Source organism: Ochotona curzoniae, unplaced genomic scaffold (assembly GCF_017591425.1).
Source record: "Ochotona curzoniae isolate NIBS_2020 unplaced genomic scaffold, NIBS_Ocur_1.0 scaffold_2683, whole genome shotgun sequence".
In the NCBI taxonomy this organism is placed as follows: Eukaryota; Metazoa; Chordata; class Mammalia; order Lagomorpha; family Ochotonidae; genus Ochotona; species Ochotona curzoniae.
This window is the reverse complement of record NW_024467100.1, coordinates 5,991,815-6,012,574: the sequence shown is the minus strand read 5'-3', so window position 1 is coordinate 6,012,574 and position 20,760 is coordinate 5,991,815. Positions and strand designations below refer to the sequence as shown.

The window sequence follows — 20,760 nt, the reverse complement described above, 5'->3', positions numbered from 1 at the left end:
CCTCGCCCCGGCGCCGCTCGGGATCGGACCTGCGGATGGTTTTGGCTGTATCTTCATGTAGGACCTACTCCCTAAGACACTCCTGACGCGGTGAATTCCACCTGCGGTGCTTTGACTCATGCAACAGAGATGCTGCCCCTGGGGGAGGCGGGAAGGACGGGCCAAGGAGGGGTGGGGACGCGGGTTCCCGTGCCCCCTGCCCACCTCGGAGTAGTGGGGTACGAGGGAAGGGCTGTGTCTCCTGTGTAAGGAAGGAAATGTTCTTTGAATTAGTAAAGCTGTGCAAGTGCACATTCAAGAAAAGAGGCTTAGAAAAAACGAGGACGTTTCCCCTAGATGACTTTTGAACTGCGGAATCGCTTGGCCTTTGGCGTTTCAGCTTCCTGTGAGGTCCCGGGAGGCACGGAGCAGAGTCCATTGCACTACAGCTCTTGTCTTGGATCGGGTGGGATAACTGGCAAGGCCCTGGTTGAGCTTCAGTGTGAAGACAGAATCCTAGAAGTGATTTCTTTGAGGGCAGGGTTGCGTGCCCCGCTGATTTCTTCTCTTTCTAGGCTGGGCTTCATCACCAGGCCTCCTCACCAGCTCCTATCCCTTCTGTGTCTCGGACTCCGGAAACCTCGACCCCCAGTACTCTGTGGCCTGCCCAGGTAACATTTTGTTGTGTCCTCGGCGCCTGACATGTAGGAGATGCTCAGTGTTAGCTAAGCAGATGGTGGGAGACCCGGGGACCATCCATAAAACACTGGATCGGCAAGTGCTGCATCAGTGTGGACTGTAAGAGCACAATCCAGTGTTAGTCCAGCCCACCCTGCTTCCCCATCCAAGCCGATTATTAAACTTGGGTTTCCCCATGCTAGGAAATCTGACCATCCTGCCTGTGGCATTCACAGGCCCAGAGCCATGGCTAACTCCTCCTCCTCCTGGGAACTACCCCTGGTGGCTGTGTGCCAGGTAACATCGACACCAGACAAGCAACAGAACTTTAAAACGTGTGCTGAGCTGGTTCGAGAGGCTGCCAGATTGGGCGCTTGCCTTGCTTTCCTGCCCGAGGCATTTGACTTCATTGCACGGGACCCTGCAGAGACGCTCCGCCTATCAGAGCCACTGGGTGGGAATCTCTTGGGAGAATATGCCCAGCTTGCCAGGTATCAGGGAAAGGGGGAGGAGGGAGAGGCAGATCTTTTCTGGGTGTCTCTGGATTGGCAGATGTGACATTTGAGTCTTAGAGTCCTGTGTCCCCTCCTCCCAGGGAATGTGGACTCTGGCTGTCGTTGGGTGGTTTCCACGAGCGTGGCCAGGATTGGGAGCAGACTCAGAAAATCTACAATTGTCATGTGCTTCTCAACAGCAAGGGTGAGACGTCACAACCCTGTAGCCTGCCTCTCCCCATGCTCTAAGCTTAAACTCTTCACAATTCTGTTTTCTCAACCCTGTCTCCTTGGTTCAACATGTTAGAGGTTACCTGTACTTCTCTGTTCCTAAGCCTGTAAACTCTCCTTGAGAGAAGAGGAGCCAAGCTGAAGCATCTGGAGCCCCAGCAGTATTTCCCCTCCCTCTTAGGCTCAGTAGTGGCCACTTACAGGAAGACTCATCTGTGTGATGTAGAGATACCAGGGCAGGGACCCATGCGTGAGAGCAACTCTACCTTGCCTGGGTCCAGTCTTGAGTCGCCTGTCAGCACGCCAGCAGGCAAGGTGGGAGTTGAGAAGATGTGGGTGGGAGCGGAACAAGGAGGGGAAATACTACTTTGGGGTATACAAAGCTCTAAAGAGTGGAATAATGGGGTATGACTGCAAACTGTGACAAATAGGAAACAGAGGCTTTAAGCAAGCTGTTTTCATTCCAGATTGGTCTAGCTATCTGCTATGACATGAGGTTTCCTGAACTCTCTCTGGCATTGGCGCAAGCTGGAGCAGAAATACTTACCTACCCCTCAGCGTTTGGATCGGTTACAGGTCCAGCCCACTGGGAGGTAAGAGGACATCTCTTCAGAACACTTTGTCTTAACCTTATTTTACTCTTAGCCCTACCAGTTAAGATTTTTCTTTCCCTCCCCACCTAATGGGAAAATTCATTCCCCAAATTGTCATGTTTACATAGTAAATCATTCCTAGGCAGTTATCAGAGCGATCACAATGGGTAATTAGCCTGCAAAGTCCATGTCATTTCTCCATACATTTCTCCATATACATACATATATATATATTTCAGTGAAAACATGTTTTCTTGTCCCCAGGTGTTGCTGCGGGCCCGTGCCATTGAAACCCAGTGTTACGTAGTGGCGGCAGCACAGTGTGGACGTCACCATGAAAAAAGAGCAAGTTATGGCCACAGCATGGTGGTAGACCCCTGGGGAACTGTGGTGGCCCGCTGCTCTGAGGGGCCAGGCCTCTGCCTTGCCAGAATCGACCTCAACTACCTGCGACAGTTGCGCCAACATCTACCGGTGTTCCAGCACCGCAGGCCTGATCTCTATGGCAATCTGGGTCACCCAGTGTCTTAAGACTTTTGACATCTGAGATGAGACCCCTTCCCCATTGTGAGCTGGTACAGCTGTGGCTTGTTGGCAGGACCCAGGCGCAGCTCCCCTCACTCGTAGAACCTCAACTCTATAGAACACAAGCTCAGCTTCTTGGGAAGGAAACTCTCGCCTGAGCTCAGATTCCAAGAAAGATGAAATTTTATATAGTCACTGTTTATTTCATGAAAACAAATTATGCTGAGGGCTGAGCAGCACTGGCATTTGAAAAAAATATATAATCATCATAAAGTCTGTGTCTGGACATCTCCTTTGGGAGCTGGAAAGGAAGGTGGTACAGTCCCAGCTGGGCTAGGCTCCAATACTAGGCCTCCTGCCTCATTCAACAGGCCTCCCTACCTAAACAAAAGTGCAACACTCAGTGCATGTCCTGGCCCTAGACTCCCAAGTATGGGAGTGGGAGTAGGGCTAGAGGAGGGGAGAGGAAAAGGAGTTGATAACCGAATTATTTCACTTTCACCAATGATGGCCTTTCCCCAAGCCAGAAGAAAGCAAAGGGGAAAAGGACAACAGGACGCAGTATTTTTACTTGAACATGGAAAGACAGTGTCACACTCCTCCCTTCCCCTTTTCAGGGGGAGTGTGCCTTTAATCAAAAACCTCTTCTTCACCCCTCCAGTTGGACAAGTGACTAATTTCATCATTGCGTAGAAGAGGGTTTGACAAAGGGGGGGAAAGGAAGGAGCCACACCAGGCAGAAATTTCAAGCCGTGGAATGGAGGAAAGAAGGCAGAGAGGAGCAGCACCAGAGGCCAGGAGAGAGTGGAAAGGGCCACAGCTTGTTTTTTTTTTTTTTTTCTTTAAAAAAAAATTTCTGTAATTTGGAAGAGGGAAGTGATTGATTTCCAAAATACACTTCAGAGTCCCACCTTCCACGTAGCTCCCTTACAGCCCTTTGGTTTTTCAGACAAAATTTAAGAGCCCTCATAAAGCCAGAAGTATTGAGAACCCCTCAATGCACCCAAAAGCAGTGTTCACTTCAATCCCTTACAAAGACTATGTTCTATAGACTTTGCTTCTTATACATTTGTCATTCGGCTCAGTGGTAAGGTGGCTGTGGAGACACATTAGAGGGTGAGTGGAAATGGGAAACTGGGGGAAGCCCAGGCACGTGGGTGCAGGGAGGGTGGGGAACACCACTTCCACTTTCCTTTGTCTTTTCCTTAAAAAAAAAAAAAAAAAAAAAGGCAGGGGTGTGATTGGTTGGAAGGGTAGAGAATGAACCCCAGAACAGTATGTAAGCTCCAGAAGTGGGTGGTGGGAACAGTCCCCACCAAGATGAGAGGTGGGGAGACGGTCAGGGCAACGCTTGCAGCATCAAGTTCCTCAGGAGTTTCTGTCGGCCCAGCTCGTAGTCCTCCTCATCCACATTCACCAGCAGCTTGATGGCTTCATGACCCACAGCTTGCTTGAGGGAGTCTGTGATAAAGACACCTTTCAGTGCCTCTAGTAATGAGCCATTGATATAGTCGCGCCAGAATGCGTCGAGGTAGGTGAGCTCAGAGAACTTGATGTCACAGATGATGGAGCCCAGGTCCCGGGACTTGAGGATGGTGTTGGCCTGGTTAAAGCGCTCAAACTGGCGCTCCAGTGGGTCCTGCTTGTTAGAGAAGACATTGCCCTGTAGAGCAGTCTCATGCTGGCAGTATTCAGCCCGAACTCGGAGTCTGATGTCTGTGAGACACAAGACATGAAGCCGAGGTTACAGGTGGAAGATTTAGAGCAGAGAAGGTTACACCTAAGTTAAAAAAAAAAAAAAAAAAGGAGGGGGTGGGGTATTGGGACACAAAGCAGGAAACCCTCTCTAAATCTTAGGACACAAAGCAGGAAACCCTCTCTAATTCTTAGGACTATTCTTTTTATCTATTAGAAAGGTAGAGAGAGAGGGAGAGATCTCGCATCCAACTAGTTCTCTTCCCCTAAAGCCTCTGACAGCAGGGTAGAGCCAGGCAGGAGTCAGGAATTCCATCCAGGTCTCCCACGTGAGTGCAAAGCTCGTGTTCCAACACAGGAAGCAGGTGTCCCAAGCAGCAGCTTAATATACTGTGCCATCCAGCACTAATTCTTTCCTGTGTATCTCTGAAATCATTGCCTGACTAGGAGGATCCCTTAAGTGGAATATGCTTGGGTCAGCATTATTCCTGTCACTCCAAAGTAGCACCTTGCTTGTAGGAGATAATTTTCCTAATTAACAGGCTTAGAAGTTAATTTTAAGACTATCTAGACGTGGTTTGCCTTACAATAAGGATGTCATAATGGCACTCCTTTGATCTACTGTTCAACTAGAAAGAGTTGAAATGTATCCTTCCCATGAGACAACCATTCAACTTCAATGTGCAAAAGTGGTCAAAGTGAAGTTTGCAGTGAATAGCATAAATTGTTCAGTATCCAAGTAGCAGTTTGCATTTTCTCCCAAGTGGTTCTTTATATTTTTTCCACCTCTGACACCCTTAAAATTCCTTACCGCATGTCTGCTTTTCCTTGGGATCTGGCGTCACTGACTTCCGACGTTTCCGTTGGCTCCCAAGTGTGGCTCGCCCTCGGGCTGGCCGCTTGCTACACGTCTGAGGACCCGAAGTGGGGCAGCACACCACAGGATAGTGGGGAGGCACTGACCAGAAGACAAGAGGGAAGAAAACACAGCTGGGTAAACACAAAATCTAAATGTCTCCCTTGGGATGAGAAAGGAATCATTTAGACTTAGCACTGAAAACAGTATCAACAATGTGACCAGGAAGGATGACAGATGTTAGAGTGCATACAGAACCTCTGTAAAGTAGCCACACTTCACCCCATCTTCCATGGGACTAAGGGAGGATAGCATCCCTTGGCTGAAGCTAGCAAAGCCAGGAGTGTGATGGTACTATCCTCTTACTTGACTGTGGAAGGCACGAGCAGTTACTATCTTCTCACCTGTTTTAGGGGACTGGGGAGGCCTCGGTTCTGGATCACTGAGGGCTCTGGGGGTCACATAGCGAACTGATGTCTCTTCCAGATACTTGTCTACAAGATCAGGGCACACTGTAAAGGGAGAAAGAGTCATTCAGGGAAGATACACCCTGCCCCACTCCCAGTCCAAACCTTCAACAAGCCTTGTAACTTAATTCTCCCAGGTTCTCCCCAGGGTCAAGGCCTCTTCCCCAGGGGTTACTGCACTGCCCCCTGGCCTCCCACAATTTTCCCAATTCCAGTGTTCCCAGCCCCCAAGGGCACCCTCACCAGCCCGTCTCTTCTTGAGGGTGACATAGGGCAGCAGGTCATGGCGAGTGATGATGCGCAGCAGCTGCAGCACCTGACGAAAGTTACTCTCATCACAGCGGCCCTGGCGCTCCAGTGCCAATAAGAAATCACGTCCATTTCGGATGAGTCCACGCTCGTGGTCATCAATGACATCAACAAAGAGGAAGGAAAGCACACGCACGTCTCTGTGTGTCAGATGGGTACCCACGATGTCAAACATGCGGTGCAGGCTATACAGCCCGTGTTCCTGCTCACCATGCTCTTCTGGCCACACCTGGCTTGCTCGCCGCTTTAGGCCCGCCATGCTGGGGGCTCAGGTACGCAATGCTTCCCAGAGTCCCTGCTCAGCAGCTGTAATCCCCACTGTGCTGTAAAGATAAAGAATCTGTAAACCACTTGACAGAAACGATTCTTACCCATTCCTACCTATTGTGCCTAGCACAATGCCTGGCACAGTATAGTAATAACAAGGAATACAGTAACATGTTTTGTTTTCCTGGAGAGGTTGAGAGAATGTTCCCATCTGCTAGGTCATTCCCCAAACGCAGCAGCTGGGAATGGGCCATGTCAAAGCCAGGAGCTTGGAACTCCATCCGGGTCTCTCCTACGGGTGGTGGGAAGCCCATTATATGAGCCATCACTACTGCTTCCCCGAGTCTGTTTCAGTAGGAAGCCACAGTCAGCAACAGGAGCCAGGTATCAAACCCAGTCACTTAGATGTTGGATCAACTAGGCCAAATACCTCATAAAATCCTAGAACTCTGATAACCACCAGATGTTGCTGCCAGAAATCCAGACCCTATTAGAGAAATCTAGAACTCTGGGAGTGTATGTAATGTTAGTACATTTATTCAACAGAAGTTATTACACATTAGTCCCAGGGCAAGCATGTGGCATGGTGGGTTAAGTGGGAATGCCTGGCATCAAGTCCTGCCTCTTCTGATCCAGCTTCCTTCAAGTACTTGAGTCTCCAGCACCCACATGGGACACTCGGATGGACTCCTGGCTTCTATCTGGGCCAGCCCCCATTGTTAAGGGCATTTGGGGACTGAACACAGATGAAAGATCTATTCTCTCTCTTCATTCTAATTCTCAAATATTTTAAGAAGTTACTGCTCTTATTTCTCCTACCTCCAAAGTGCCACTTAGCAACTACTACTCCCCAACCAGTTAAAAACAAAATAGGTAAAACTGAAAAGCAGAGAATTCACATTCAACTCTAATATGGGAGCCACTTCGGATGAACTTAGGAGTTAACAACAGAGAACGATTTCCAGAGTCAGAACTAGATTAAACTGAGTGTATCATTAAGCCGTGCATCAATGACCAAAGCAAGGCACTCAGTGTCCTCATCTACAAGACACAGATGAAAGAAGCCATTTGGCAGAGCTGAAACTTCAGAAAGCTAGGGCTAGTACAGTGGTGCACACTGGGCCTCTGCCAGCAGCACCAGCATCCCAAAAGGTGCTCATTCAGGTCCCTGCTTAGGGCCTGGGAATGCAGGCCTTGGGCCCTGGCACCACGCAAGAGAGCGGAAGAAACACCTGGTTGCTGGCTTCAGAAGAACTCAGCCCCAGCTACTGCAGCCACTGAGGGAACGAACCAACAGATTGAAGATCTTTGTCTCTCCTTCTCTGTAAATCTAACTTCCCAATAAAAATAAATAAGTCTTTAAAAAAAATAATAATTCAGGACCCAGCACAATGATTGAACTGGCGAATCCTCTCCTGCAAATGCTGTGGCCCCAAAGGGATGCTGGTTTGTGTCCCAGCTATTCCAGTTCCCATCCAGCTTTCTGCTTGTGGCCTGAGAAAGCGGAAAGCGGTGGAGGATGGCCCAAAGCCTTGGGACCCTGAACCATGTGAGACCCAAAGAGAACTCCTGGCTTTGGCTTTGGATTGGTTCAGCTCCACACACTGCAGCCACTTCAAGATGGAAGATCTTATATCTCCTTGCTATAAATCTACCTTTCAAATAAAAATATGTAAATCTTTTTTAAAAATTAGGTTCCCACATTATACATTATTATTATTCTGTAGAACTTGCATTCCCTTGATCTTTGCATCAACTGGACATACCAAATTCTAACCTTTCCTCATGGATATTAAAAAAATTTATTTATTTATTTTTATTTCAAAGATTTACACAAAGAGAGAGAGATTTCCATACACTGGTTCACTCCCCAAGTGGTCGCAATAGAGCTGAGCTGATCCGAAGCCAGGAGCTTCTTCCGGGTCTCGCAATCAGGTACAGGGTCCCAAGGCTTTGGGCCATCCTCTACTGCTTTCCCAGGCCACAAGCAGGCAAATGGAAGGGAAGTGAAGCAGCCAGGATATGAACCAGGGCTCGTATTGGATCCCAGCGCCTGTAAGGTAAGGACTTTAGCCACTAGGCTACCATGCCATGCTATGGATATCATTTATTAATCCCCTAGTCAATCACAGTATTACATTCATTATACAATGCAGCATAAATTCACAAAGGTCCTCCACCATTCCAGGTCACACCAATGACCCAGTCATTAACCAATCCTCTAGTCTGACAACTTTTAGCTCCACTTTAGTCACTCATACTTGCTGTCCTGCCATACAATATCATGCAATATCTGGTCTCTGACTACAACCTCCAATCACCTAACAATTCTGAATTCCTATTAAATCTGTCCCCGTTTCCCACCCCACTGCCATGATTCAATAATTTACACCTGGACTAGTACAATTGCCTCTTTAGAAGTATTATCTACCATTAGTCTCTCTCTCTCGCTAAAAGGTAGAGAAATCTCCATGTTCATTTTAGACACGTGGGGATGGCTCAGGCCTAAGCCAGGAGCCTCCAAGTTAATCCAGGTCTTACACTTGGGTGGTAGGGATCCAAGCACTTAAGCCATCACCTGCTGGTTGCTAGAATATGAATTAGCAGGAAGCCAGAATAGGGAATAGAGCCAGGATACAAACCCTGGCATGGCAACACGGGATGCAGGTATCCCACACAGTGTCTTATAAATGCTAGGCCAAATGCCTGCCCCCTAACACCCATCTTAACTCACCTGAATCTAGCCTACGTGTAGCTTGTGAGTAGCTAGTGAGTTTGTGGTGTGAAATGCACGGCTGGTGTCAATGTTGCGGCTGACCCGTATCAGAGGAGACGAGCCACAGCTGGTCTACTTCTGATACACCTCTTTGTTAATTCACCTGAAAAGGCAACTGATTGATGATGGTTCCGGTTGCTGGATCCCTGACACCCATTTGGGAGACCTATATGGGGTTCCAGGCTCCTGCCTTCAGCCTGGCCCTGGCCATTGTGGTAATCTGCAGAGTGAACCAGTAGCTGAAAGATCTTTCAAATAATGAAAGATAAATCTTTTATTTATTTAAAAAAAAAAAAAAGGCACAAGTTGCCATTTTTCCTGCTTCAGACCCGCTTACAAGGCCCCTCCTATCCTATGAGGACATTTCAAATCCTTAACAGCGCACTAGTTCTTCTAGGATGAGGTCCACCTTTCCAACCTCATCTTCTACTACATCTGCTTTGTATTTGCTAGCATTATCCATTTTACTCTTCACTTGTTTATAATGCACATACATCACACAACTCATTCCTGCACACATTTCTTCAGGCTATCCCTTGTGCCTCAGTGCCCCCTCTCTCCACATCGCCATCACCACCCTTGCTCAGATGGCCTACTCCTATTCATCCTTTACGAGTCAGCTCCGATGCCATCTTCAAAATGCATGCTCTACACCCCCAAGCTGGGGTAAGTAGTCCTCTTCTGTACTCTTATCGAACACCGTGCATATTTCCTTTATGAATTCACCCTGGTGTACTAAAATTATTTGTGTGTTTATTATCCTATGGCTCCCATGCAATTCAAGGAGGACTAAATCATACTTACATCTTTATCTCCCATGCCTAGTAATGGACACAGCCCAGCATACAGTGAGGTCAACATTTTGCTTAACTGAACCTAATTGCCAAAAAATCACCACAAACAATCCCAATTAAGAGAAAAACTCATGAAAGTGTACAAGAGGACCCCATTTAAAAAGACATAACACAGTTACCATGTGTATGTTTTGGTTAGCTGTAGCCTCCTCTACATTGTCCAGCAGCACCCAAACCCCATTACCCTACTCAACAATATGATAGGGGCCGTTACTGTGATATAGTGGGCTAAGCTACCATCTGTGACACCAGCACTGGTTTGAGACCTGGCTGCTGTACTTCCAATCCTGTTTCCTGTTAATGTGCCTGAAAAAGCTGTGGAAAATGGCCCAAGTATTTGGACCCCTGCCACCACTGTGTGAGACCCAAAAGAAGCTCCAGCCCCTAGCTTCCTTCTGGTCCAGCCTCAGACATTGTAGCCATTTAGGGAGCAAGCCAGCAGATCTCTCTCTCTCTGCCTTTCAAACAGATAAAAATATTTTTTTTAATTAGGTTACTCTTCCCCTTTTATATACCAAGAAATCAAGGCTACTCTAGGAAAGAATAAAATGACAAGCTATTTCAGAAGAGCAAGTAAGAGCTGGTTCTTTTTTCCTTCGTAAACCTAAGGTGGAAGTACAGACTTACCCTCTTCAGAAAAAAGAAGGTAAACCTTGGAATCACTTAACCCAAACATAAGTGTTGTTAAGTGGGAAGGAAATATCACTCACAAGGTTTTAAGAGCCCACATGCCCTACCTGAAACATGGGAAACAGCTGGGAAATCGGCCATTCTACTCTAGACTGGTTTTCTTGTCATTCGTTCTCCTGTTTCACATGCTACTGTTACTAGGCACAAATGAAGGTGTTGAAGGAAGTTAACTGCTTGCTCATAGCTGGCAACATGAGAAAACTGATCCTCCTTAGGAGTCCCTGCAACAACTACTTCCCTAACCCACCTGTTCCCTTAAGCCAGCTGTTGACTATGAGGATCGCATAGAAAACAGATGGGCAGGCTTCCTGTACAACCAATCAAAAGAGCAGGTTGCTCAAGAGGTCCCTAATTCAGAGTCTTTAAACATCAGCAAATGAAGATATATTGTCCCCATATACTCCACCACTAGAAAATGAAGCAACATATGAGAAGGTCCTAATTATGCACCAATGAATGCCATTCTATCACAGGCCTAAATTCCTTAAGGCTTAACTGCTTTCATTTGACAGTGGAATTTAAAAAGAGAGAGAAATAACTACCCTTAAGTGCTAGTCCAGGCTGGATCCTCTTAGAAACTAGGAATTAGAACTTGTAAGTCAGCTGTTCTCAGTCAGGAGCCACTTTGTCCCAGGGAGTAGGCAAGGTCTGAACATATTTGTGAGCCATGTGCGGGGGAGGGGGCTTGGTGCTACCATGTAATAAGGCCATGGATGGGACACTGCTCAACATTCCATATGCACAGGACAGATGCCCACACAGAGAATTATCTGGCCCCCAATGTCAATAATGCAGTGGATAAGAAACTGTGCTAGGCAAAGAATGATTAAGGGTCAAACGAATTCACATCATTTCCTATGCAAGCTGACGAAGTAAGCCATTTGGTCCCTCCAACTAAAACCTATCAACAGTACAAGAAGAAAAGAAAAACCAGTCAGATTTAGGCTCCCTCATTTAACACTTATGTCCAAGTAGCACTCCAACCTTGACTCTTCTGTTGCCATTCAGGTGAAAGCTATGTGATAAGGCCCCAAGCAGGGAGGTCAGCGTTGACCTAGCGCACAGTCTGGAGTCCTGCGGGAATAAGAGTAACACCTCCCCCTGCAAGACAGAATGGACCCTGTTCTTAAACCTCAGGGCAAGCTTTAAAGTCCTAAAACTAGACCAGCAGCAAACTTTCCTTGCTAGGTGGCTGATAAGGTTTAACACCACTTATTTAAAAAAGCAAGACACAGAAATACAAGTTTTCCAAAACTATGTCCTTGGGAGAAATGTCAGGAGGCTGGCATGCAGGCTTAGAGGCGGTCCTCCCCACTTAATTATCATCTAGGATGGTGAGTTCACTCTGTCAGCAACCCAAATGAGGACTTCAGGAACCTATCTAACTTTAGCATCAAAATAATGTAGCCAACTTTAACTTCCTCTTAAACCACAGTACATTCGGCTCTCTACAACAATGAAGCAAAGGAACTCAGCTTAAAATGTACAGACCCTGGGACAGACATTGTACCTGCAGCAAATTGAGCTAATGCCTTGGAATGCCCACATCCCATACCAGTTTGCCTGTGTTGAGTTCTGGCTACTCTGCTTACCATGCAGCCTCCCACTAATGTGCCCAGGAAGCGGTAGATGATGGCACAAGGTAACTGGGTTCCTGCCATCCACACTGCTCTTCGTTTCACCCCCAACTGTTAAAGGCATTTGGAGAATGAACCAGAAGAAACCCAAGATTTCACTCTCCAGCCTCAATAAACACCTCACCATGATGCTGCCTTTCAAATAAATCAATCTCTGAAAAATGTATGTTTATATACATACAAGCCCTGCCCCTATACACAGATCCTCTAAGCACCCCAATGGTGAGATTACAGCTTTCTAAATAAAAAGATTACAAAAAATTCAAATCTTGGCATCTGAATCATTCCCAGTCACGGAGACAAAACATTCCAGTAAACAAGAGTCTTAATTCCACTGGCTGATCTGGCTCTCCTGGAGATGCTATCAGTCCCCACATTTCCCAAGAATAATGCTGAATTCTGACTAACTGTTGTAATTTTCTGGAGTCCCACCTCTCTTTTTTTTAAACACTCTTTAGTGAGGTCAAAGTTACCCCAGCCTCAAAGTCCTCGCCTTGAATACGCCGGGATCCCATATGGCCACTGGTTCTAATCCCAGCAGCTCCACTTCCCATCCAGCTCCCTGCCTGTGGCCTGGGAAAGCAGTCAAGGACAGCCCGAAGCCTTTGGACCCTGCACCCGTGTGGGAGACCTGGAGGAAGTTCCTGGTTCCCGGCCTCAGATCGGCACAGTACCGGCCGTTGCTGGATGGAAGATCTTCCTCTCTCTGTCTCTCCTCCTCTCTATATATCTGACTTTGTAATAAAAATGAATAAATCTTTAAAAAAAGAACAAATTACCCCAGTCTCAATTAATAGTATCTATTATTTGGACTGGTTACTCTCCATTGGGTTTCCACTTTAGAGCAGTCTAGTCTCATCTCAACCAGGGTAATATCTTAACTTTTCAGGGTAGTTGACGCTCTCAGAAAACTCTAGAGAAAAGCCATGTGGAATAGTGATGTCTTCTTGAAATGAAAACAAGCACAGTTGTTCCCCAACATGAAATATCTATATTTTCATGGGAGATCTACAGACAGTCTCTCAGAAGCCCTTAAAGAGCCAAACAGCAAAAATATGGCCCTAGCATTCCACACAGGCATTGGTTTGAGTCCCAGCTGCTCCACTTCCAAGCCAACTCTCTACTAATGTGCCAGGGAAAGCAGGGGAGGTTGGCCCAAGTCCTTGGGCCCTGGACCCACGTGGGAGACCTGGAATAAGCCAGGTTCCTGGCTTCAAGCCGGCCTGGCTCCAGTCACTGCGGCCATTTGGGGAGCAAACGAGCAAATAGAAGATCTCTATTTATCCTTTTCTCGCTGTACATCTGCCTTTCAAGTAAAAATAAATAAATCTTTTTAATAAAGGAAAGAAATACTTGAATGTGATTAAGTTGCTACCGGGATCACAGCATCACATATGAGAGAGCCTGGTTCCAATTCCTGCTACTCCACTTCCAATTCAGTTTCTTGAATTTTTCTTTTTTAAAAGATTTTATTTTATCTCATTTTTATTGGAAAGGCAGATATACAAAGAGAAGAACACACAGAAAGATCTTCCATCTGCTGGTTCACTCCCCAATGGCTACAATGGCCTGAGCAGGAGCTTCCAGGTCTCCCACGCAGGTGCAGTGTCCCAGGGCTTTGGGCCGTCCTCTACTTCTTTCCCAGGCCACAAGCAGAGAGCTGGAAGGAAAGTGGAACAGCTGGGATTAGAACTGGTGCCCATATGGTATCCTGGCACTTGCAAGGTGAGGATTTCACCACTAGGCTATCCCACTGGCTCCCAGCTTCCTGGTGATGCATCTGGTACACCTGGGAATTGACAGCTAACGACCCCAAGTACTTGGGTTTCAGTCACCTATGGGGGACTCACACCGAGGCCCTGCCTTTAGCTTTGGCCTGGCCAGGCCCTAGGGCTTGGAAGCAGTTGAATGCCCCAGGCGACAGAAGTTATCTCTTCTTCCCTCCCTCTTCTGCCCTCCCTACAAGCAAGTTTATTAAGAGTTATGTTTTACAGTGAAAACTACGTTGAAAATTTTAAGGCTAATTAAGAGTACCTGAAAATTTTTCTTATTAAACCAAAAAAGGTAACCAAGAATTTGAAAGTCAAAATTTCGTAGTACATTTCCAAAAGAGTATTCCAGGAACCTGGAACAGGCTGAAGATGGTAAACTGAAAGAAATGTAAAGCCCATGGAAGGAAGGTACCTTAGTAACTCATCAAGGCGCAATATTCAGAAGACAATACGCTACAATAAAGAATCCCATGTGTTAAAAATGACTGGGAGCATTAAACCAAATTAAGGGCACGTTCCAAAGCATCCCGCTTCCCCTCATTTTCCCTGGCATCTACGCCATTCCTGGCTCAACCCCAATAGATGTCTAGTCCATTGCATTTGCTCCCGTTTTTTCTAAAACAAAAAGTTCCAGACTTACCTCTTCAAGAAACTTAATTTCCCAGGTCTCTTCCTAGTGTAAGTTTCAAAGCCAGCAGCAAAACAAAAACAAAAGCAAGTAAGGGGGAGAAGATGGTCAATTTTCAAGCTTTATTTTGAAACCTCCAAGGTTCACAGAACTGGTCAACCTCAGTTGCAAAACAGTCAGGCATAAAACTATTTTGATTGAAACAATCTATTCCAAGCTAAAGAAGAGATCCATAAGAAAAGCCCCATGTTTCCCTAACTCCCTAATCAATTCACAAAACACAAACGTCCAGTCATATCTGACCATGGCAAGAAACAATTGTCCCAAATACCACAACTACTGGGAAAGCCAGGGACCCTCGGATACTCTCATGTCCCTCAATTCATAACTCCACCTGTTTTGTTACCATTTTAATTTTGGCTTTCATCTTTAGGGAAAACTGGAAGGAATGTGGCTGCAGCCAAAGGAGGCATTTTCTTCCCATCACTTCACTGATCAGACCAAAACTAGCAACCAAATTGTTATCTTTAACCTTTCCCTTAACTCGTGTGCAATGAAAACAAAATATCCCCTGGAGCAGCATACACACATACACACACACACACACACACACACACACACACACACACAGGGTGTTCTGGCTTTTTTTTTTCCTTGTTACATTCTGTTTTGCCCCCTCAACCTAGCACTTTCACCCCAAAAGAAAGGTCTGGAAACTAACCCACTCACTGAATCAGCCCGGCTGCCTAGCTAGGCTGCCTACATACGAACCTGCCTATTCAGAAACCCTTGCCTCTTTCAGAGCCTCCACCTGGACACACAAGGCTCAGACCTAGCCCATGTCTGTTTCCCCATTCTTGGAATGCTGATCGCTACAAACTAGCAAAGTCCTTCACTCCTCCACACTCTGACACCAGCTTCCCCATGTTCCCTTCTTTCCCTAACCAGGAAAATTAAGGCAGCAGTAGGCTGGGGGAGCCTTTTGCTAAGCAAACCCAGGAGAAACCTCATTCACCCCCAATTCTCCATGCCCACATAACCATCCCTTCCTGCCTTTCCCACTCCGTTTGTAAGCTAGGGGCCTGGTAATTACAATTAGCTCCAACTGATGCTGTTTGCCTCTCCTCTCTTTCCTCTCTTCCTTCCTGCCAGGGCAGGGGCAAGCCCCCCCGAACCTCCATCACCCGTGCAGCTCCCCTGTCCCAGCTCCCATCCCACTCCCCTTCCTCCCAAACTTTGCTCTCAGTCTCACTTTCTCCATTACCTCGTCACACTGACACTCTCCCTTCCTGAAACCTCTTTCTCCTTTCCACCCAAATTCTCCCGCTAGGCCCTTTCCCCTCCCACCTTCAATTTAACACTTTGAAAACGTCTCCCCCCACCACCACCCTCCAAACGTCTTCAGTCCAAGCGGCACCTTCGCCACCTCCCCTCAACAGCCCTCACAACACTCCGGTCCTGCCTCCAACCACAAGGCACAAGCCCCACCACCGCCAGTCCCTTGCCACCCCCGACCTCTCCCTCCGGCTCCTACCCCGTCAATCCGGCCGGATGGCAGCCCCACACCCCCTCGTCGGCCTCCCTTAATCCCCCCCAGCCGGGCCCAGTCTCGGCCCTTGTTGACGCCCCTCCCCGGGCCCCTCCTCCTCCGCCCCGACCCCGGTGCTCTCCCACAGTTGCCATCTCCCCTGCACGCCCCCCTCGGCTGCTCCCCTCCCCCACCTCGCAGCGTCCCGTCACCTCCCTCTCCGGAGGTTCTCAGGCTGGACGTCGCCACCGCCTCCCCCTCCACTTTCCTTCCCCAAGCCCTTTGCGGCCCCGCCCGGCCCCGCCCCGTCCCGCTCGACTCCCCCTCCCCACTCCGGCCGCCCCGCCGCCTCACTCTCGGCTCAGGCTCGGCGCCGCCATGTTGGATCCATCCGCGCCGCTCTCCCGGGCCTGTCTCACGGCGCCGCATCCGGGATCCAGCCGCCGCCGCCGCCGCCACCGCGGGCGTGGGGGAGGGGACAGCGGGCGGGGGTGGTTGCATCCTGAACAGCGCCTCCCGGAACCTGGCCGGTTGGCGGCGGCTTCGAGACCATAGTGAGGCATGAGCCGGAGTAGCCATACTAGGTGAGGGCAGCCTGGCAGCGGCATTAAGCGAGGCGTGGATAGCTTCACTTCGGGAGAAGAGCACAGAGAATGGCAGCCATCTTGCTTTGGGGCAAGCTGGCAGCGCAGGTTTTTCCTGACGGCAGCCTCGGGGCGGTAGTTGGGGTTTGGGTGAGGGTAGCATTCTTGAGGAAACCCTGGTGGCACCAGAGTTGGCGGGTGGCGACTTGGAGACCCATTCAAAGAAGGGGAGACGAGCAGCGTGACGCATGAGGGCGGACTGCCACGGGAGTGGCAAAGTTGGGTGAAGGTTCAAGATCTGCAGTTGACCTTTGCTCCGAGCTTCCTGGTCACCCGGACGTCCCGTCCACCCGGATCCAGAGCAGAAAGTGCTGCTCGGATCCTCTCGTGGAGTACATTTGAGCATTTACCTTTTGAGTGGCCGCTTCCTGTAGGAAGTGTCGCCTGACCCGAGTCGTGAAGGACTGTTGGGAATCGGGGCGGGTGTCGGCGTCGGTACGTTCTGGAGCTGCCGACAGTTTGGTGTGGCCGGACAGAGGTAATAGATGAGGCTTGTGAGGTAGGGAGGGACCACGTTATGAAAGGCCTTGTAAATTAATTGGCTTTACCCTTAAGGGCAGTGCAGAGGCTTGGAAGGGTTTTAGCGCAGGTGTGAGCAATTTTATTTACTTTTTTTTTTTTTTTTAAGGTTACGGGTTGTACAGCTAAGGAACAAAGTTAGAAGCAAGGAAAGCAACGTAACATACTGGCAAGAGCTTGGAAATAGATTGAATTGCGGAGTACGGTTGTCTTGCCTTGCACAACGGGGGGGAGGGAATTAGTTTCAGGTGCCGGCAGGCTGTGCTGTGGAGAATTCGCTATTAAATGGCCTGAGCTGAGAACCCAAAAGATTGCTGGTGTTTTTATACATAGCTGTGGAAGCCAGGAAAATGGATATAATGGTAGACAAAGAATACTTGTATTTGAGGGACATGATAAGGAGAGGAAACTGAAAAAACAACCCAGGGGAAAAAAAATACAAGAAGGAAAGGTGTATTTAGCTATCAGAGAAGATGGTCGACATGTCTGTTGTAGGGAGAGCAGTTGCATGGACATGTACTAAGATGTGTTCACTGGGTTTTGCAGCAACAAAGTCGCTTAGAAATTTTAGAACTGCTTCATACATATGTTGGGCTAGAAACTGGATTGAGCCAAAAAAGTATAGTAAGTAGAGTTTTCGTTGTGACTCTGGAAAAAGATGTTAAGCAATAGAGTGTTGCATGACTAACAAGAAAAAAGGAGTTTTAGATATCTGGGACAGCAGAAGACATGTGCAAATGACAGTTAAATATAAAAGTTTAAATTCTAGAGGAGGTGAAAAGCAAGTGCTTATGGGCCCAGCATGAAGGCTCAGTGGGCTGAATCCTCCCCCTGCAAACGCCGGGATCCCATTTGGATGCCGGTTTGTGTCCTGGCTGCTCCACTTCCCATTCAGCTCCCTGCTTGTGACCTAAGAAAGCAGTAGAGCATGGCCCACGTCCTTAGAACCCTGCACGCGTATAGGACAAGCAAAAGAAGCTCCTGGCTTCAGACTGGCTCAATTCTGTCCATTTAAAAATATATATATTTATTTGTTTTTATTGGAAAGGTAGATGTACAGAGAGGAGGAGAGACAGAAAGAAAGATCTTCCGTCTGATGATTCACTCCCCAAGTGACCACAACGGCAGGTGCTGCACCAATCCGAAGCCAGGAACTTCCTTCCGGGTCTCTCATGCAGTTGCAGGGTCCCAAGGCTTTGGGCTGTCCTCAACTGCTTTCCCATGCCACAAGCAGGGAGCTGGATGGGAAGTGGGGCCACCAGGATTAGAACGGGTGCCCATATGGGATCCCGGCGCATCCAAGCCGAGGACCTTAACCGCTACACTAAGGCGCCAGGCCCAACCCAATTCTGGTCATTGTGACTATTTGGGAAATGAACCAGCGGCTGGAAGGTCTTTCTCTCTGTTCTTTCCAACAAAAATAAACCTTTTTAAAAAAATTACTGTGAGGGCCTGGCGTGGTGGCCTAGCGGCTAAAGCCATCACCTTGAACATGCCAGGATCCCATATGGGCACCATTTCTAATCCCTGCAGTCCTGCTTCCCATCCAGCTCCCTGCTTGTGACCTGGGAAAGCAGTCAAGGATGGTCCAAAGCCTTGGGACCCTGCACCCGTGTGGGAGACCTGGAGGAGCTCATGGCTTCGGATCGGCGCAGTACCGCCTGTTGGGGAGTGAATCATCGGATGGAAGATCTTTCTGTCTCTCCTCCTCTCTGTATATCTGTCCAAAAATTTTTTTAAAAGAATTTAAAAACAAAATTACTGTGAGAGGCTGACATTGTGGTATAGTGGGTTAAGCTGCTGCCTATGAAGCCAGCATCCCATGTGAGCACCAGCTGGTGTCCCTGCTACTCTACTTACAATCCCTCTTCCTGCTAATGGCCTGAGAAATGCAAAGCAAGATGGCCCAAGCACTTAGGCCCCTACTCTCCTCCCACTCCTGTTGGAGACCTGGATGAAATTTAACTGTTGGATTTACATGGCATAGCATTAGCCATTTCAGCCATGGCTGGGAGTGGACCAGTGGAAGGAAGATGAATGTCTCTGTAATTGTTCTTCAAATTAATAAGTAAATATTTTTTTTAAACTTACAATGAGTAGGGTCCAGTGCAGTTGCCTAGCTGCTAATCTTCACTTTGCACACACCAGGATCCCATATGGTCGCAGGTTCTAATCCTGGTAGTCCCATTTCACATCCAGCTTCCTGCTTGTGGCCTGGGAAAGCAGTAGAGGACAAGCCAAAGCCTTGGGAACCTGCACCTGCGTGGGAGACCCAGAAAAAGCCCCAGGCTCCTGGCTTCGGATCACTGCAACTCCAGCTGTTGTGGTCACTTGGGGAGTGAATCATAGGACAGAAGATCTTTTTCTGTCTCATCTGCTCTCTATATCTGATTTTCCAATATAAAAATAAATCTTTAAAAAAATTACATTGAGTAAAGGGCCTTGGAAGAATGGAGTTTTTCATTTTATCTTTTAATCTTTTTATTTTTAGAGATTTACCTATCTTTATTGGAAAAGCAAATCTGATTTGGTGGCAAGAAGGAGAAGCATCAAGATCTTCTGTCCACTGGTTCGCTTCCCACATGACAAGAGCCGGGGCTTTTTCTGGGTCTCCCGTGTGTGTCCTAAGGCCTTGTGCCATCCTCCCCTGCCTTCCCAGGTCACAAACAGGAAGCTGGATGGGAAGTGGAGCAGCCAGAACACAAAGCTGCACCCACATGGGATCCTGGCACTTATAAGGTGAAGATTCAGCCGTTGAACCATCGCACCAGGCCCACACTTTTCATTTTAGATCTGTCTTTACTTTGTTTCTTTCTAATTTTTTTTTAAAGCAGATATATAGATAGGAAGAGAAAAAGAGAGAAAAATCTTCCATCCGCTGACTCATTTCCCAAGCAACCGCAATGCCTGGAGCTGAGCCTATCTAAAACCAGGCGCGGAATCCTCTTCTGGTCTTCCACCTGTGTGCAGGATCCCCATGCTTTGGGCCGTCCTCGACTGCTTTCCCAGGGCACAAGCAGAGAGCTGGATGGGAAGCGAGGCCGCCATGATTAGAAGTGGCACTTATATGTGATTTTGGCACATGCAAGGACTTAGCCACTAGGCCACCGTGCTGGGTCCTGGCTTTACTTTTTTAATTCATCTTTATGCACAAATTTGTACACAGTACAAAATTTTTTAAAGATTTTTTTTTATTGGAAATTCAGATCCATAGGGGGAAAGAGAACCAAAGATCTTCCATGTGCTGATTCACTCCCCAAGTGGCCACAGCAGTTGGAGCTGAGCTGATCAGGAGCCAGGAGCATCCTCTGTGTCTCCCATATTGGTGCAGGGTCCCAAGTCCTTGGGTTGCCCTCCACTGCCTTCCCAGGTCACAAGCAGGGAGCCCCAACATGGGATCCCGGTGCAGTCAAAGCAAGGACTTTAGTCACTAGGCTACTGTCCCAGGCCAGAAAACTACCTTTTAAAAATCTAATGATAGGACCCAGCATGATAACCTAACCTAGCTGCTTTGAGAGGGGAGAGGGAAAAGACGGAGATACAGCCAAGGACCTGAGCTAGGTTGGAAATGAAGCAGCCAGGACATTCTAGTGGGCATTCTGGACCTGTTTAATGCCA

General features: G+C 47.9%; 2 protein-coding genes across 11 annotated transcripts; one reads left to right on the top strand and one right to left on the bottom strand.

The window, feature by feature from the left end:
• The first annotated feature begins 6 nt into the window (after window positions 1–6).
• NIT1 (nitrilase 1) lies at window positions 7–6,244 on the top strand. Of its 6 annotated transcripts, none has more exons than XM_041003161.1 (7): window positions 7–57; window positions 555–650; window positions 894–1,148; window positions 1,253–1,356; window positions 1,564–1,697; window positions 1,850–1,975; window positions 5,765–6,244. In XM_041003161.1, coding segments are annotated over exons 1-7 (732 nt in total). In that variant the 5' UTR covers window positions 7–55; the 3' UTR covers window positions 5,780–6,244. The 6 variants fall into 6 exon arrangements, with proteins under 6 accessions (XP_040859095.1, XP_040859093.1, XP_040859092.1 ...); XM_041003159.1 differs by lacking the exon at window positions 5,765–6,244 and adding an exon at window positions 2,240–2,764; XM_041003158.1 differs by lacking the exon at window positions 5,765–6,244 and adding an exon at window positions 2,240–2,764 and having other exon boundaries at window positions 861–1,148.
• On the bottom strand, window positions 3,416–16,701 carry DEDD (death effector domain containing). 5 transcript variants are annotated; one of them, XM_041003166.1, is made up of 7 exons: window positions 16,334–16,431; window positions 14,464–14,496; window positions 5,964–6,150; window positions 5,762–5,834; window positions 5,456–5,563; window positions 5,007–5,153; window positions 3,416–4,216 (listed from the first exon to the last, which is right to left on the bottom strand). In XM_041003166.1, the coding sequence occupies exons 3-7, from the start codon at window positions 6,084–6,086 to the stop codon at window positions 3,840–3,842; spliced, it is 828 nt and encodes a 275-aa protein (XP_040859100.1). In that variant the 5' UTR covers window positions 6,087–6,150; window positions 14,464–14,496; window positions 16,334–16,431; the 3' UTR covers window positions 3,416–3,839. The 5 variants fall into 5 exon arrangements, with proteins under 5 accessions (XP_040859100.1, XP_040859096.1, XP_040859098.1 ...); XM_041003162.1 differs by having other exon boundaries at window positions 5,762–6,150; window positions 16,334–16,701; XM_041003164.1 differs by lacking the exon at window positions 16,334–16,431 and adding an exon at window positions 16,174–16,295 and having other exon boundaries at window positions 5,762–6,150.
• Between the last annotated feature and the right edge of the window lie 4,059 nt (window positions 16,702–20,760).

Bases quoted from the DNA above. Each gene is read 5' to 3' on its own strand.
- NIT1 (XM_041003155.1), top strand. From the start codon at position 337: ATGACTTTTGAACTGCGGAATCGCTTGGCCTTTGGCGTTTCAGCTTCC. The intron at 651-860 runs GTAACATTTTGT...TCCCCATGCTAG, and splicing joins GTACTCTGTGGCCTGCCCAG to GAAATCTGACCATCCTGCCT. The intron at 1,698-1,849 runs GTGGGAGTTGAG...TTTTCATTCCAG, and splicing joins TCAGCACGCCAGCAGGCAAG to ATTGGTCTAGCTATCTGCTA.
- DEDD (XM_041003162.1), bottom strand. From the start codon at position 6,086: ATGGCGGGCCTAAAGCGGCGAGCAAGCCAGGTGTGGCCAGAAGAGCAT. The intron at 5,154-5,455 runs GTGAGAAGATAG...TCTTCTGGTCAG, and splicing joins TCCCCAGTCCCCTAAAACAG to TGCCTCCCCACTATCCTGTG. The intron at 4,217-5,006 runs GTAAGGAATTTT...TGTGTCTCACAG, and splicing joins CAAGGAAAAGCAGACATGCG to ACATCAGACTCCGAGTTCGG.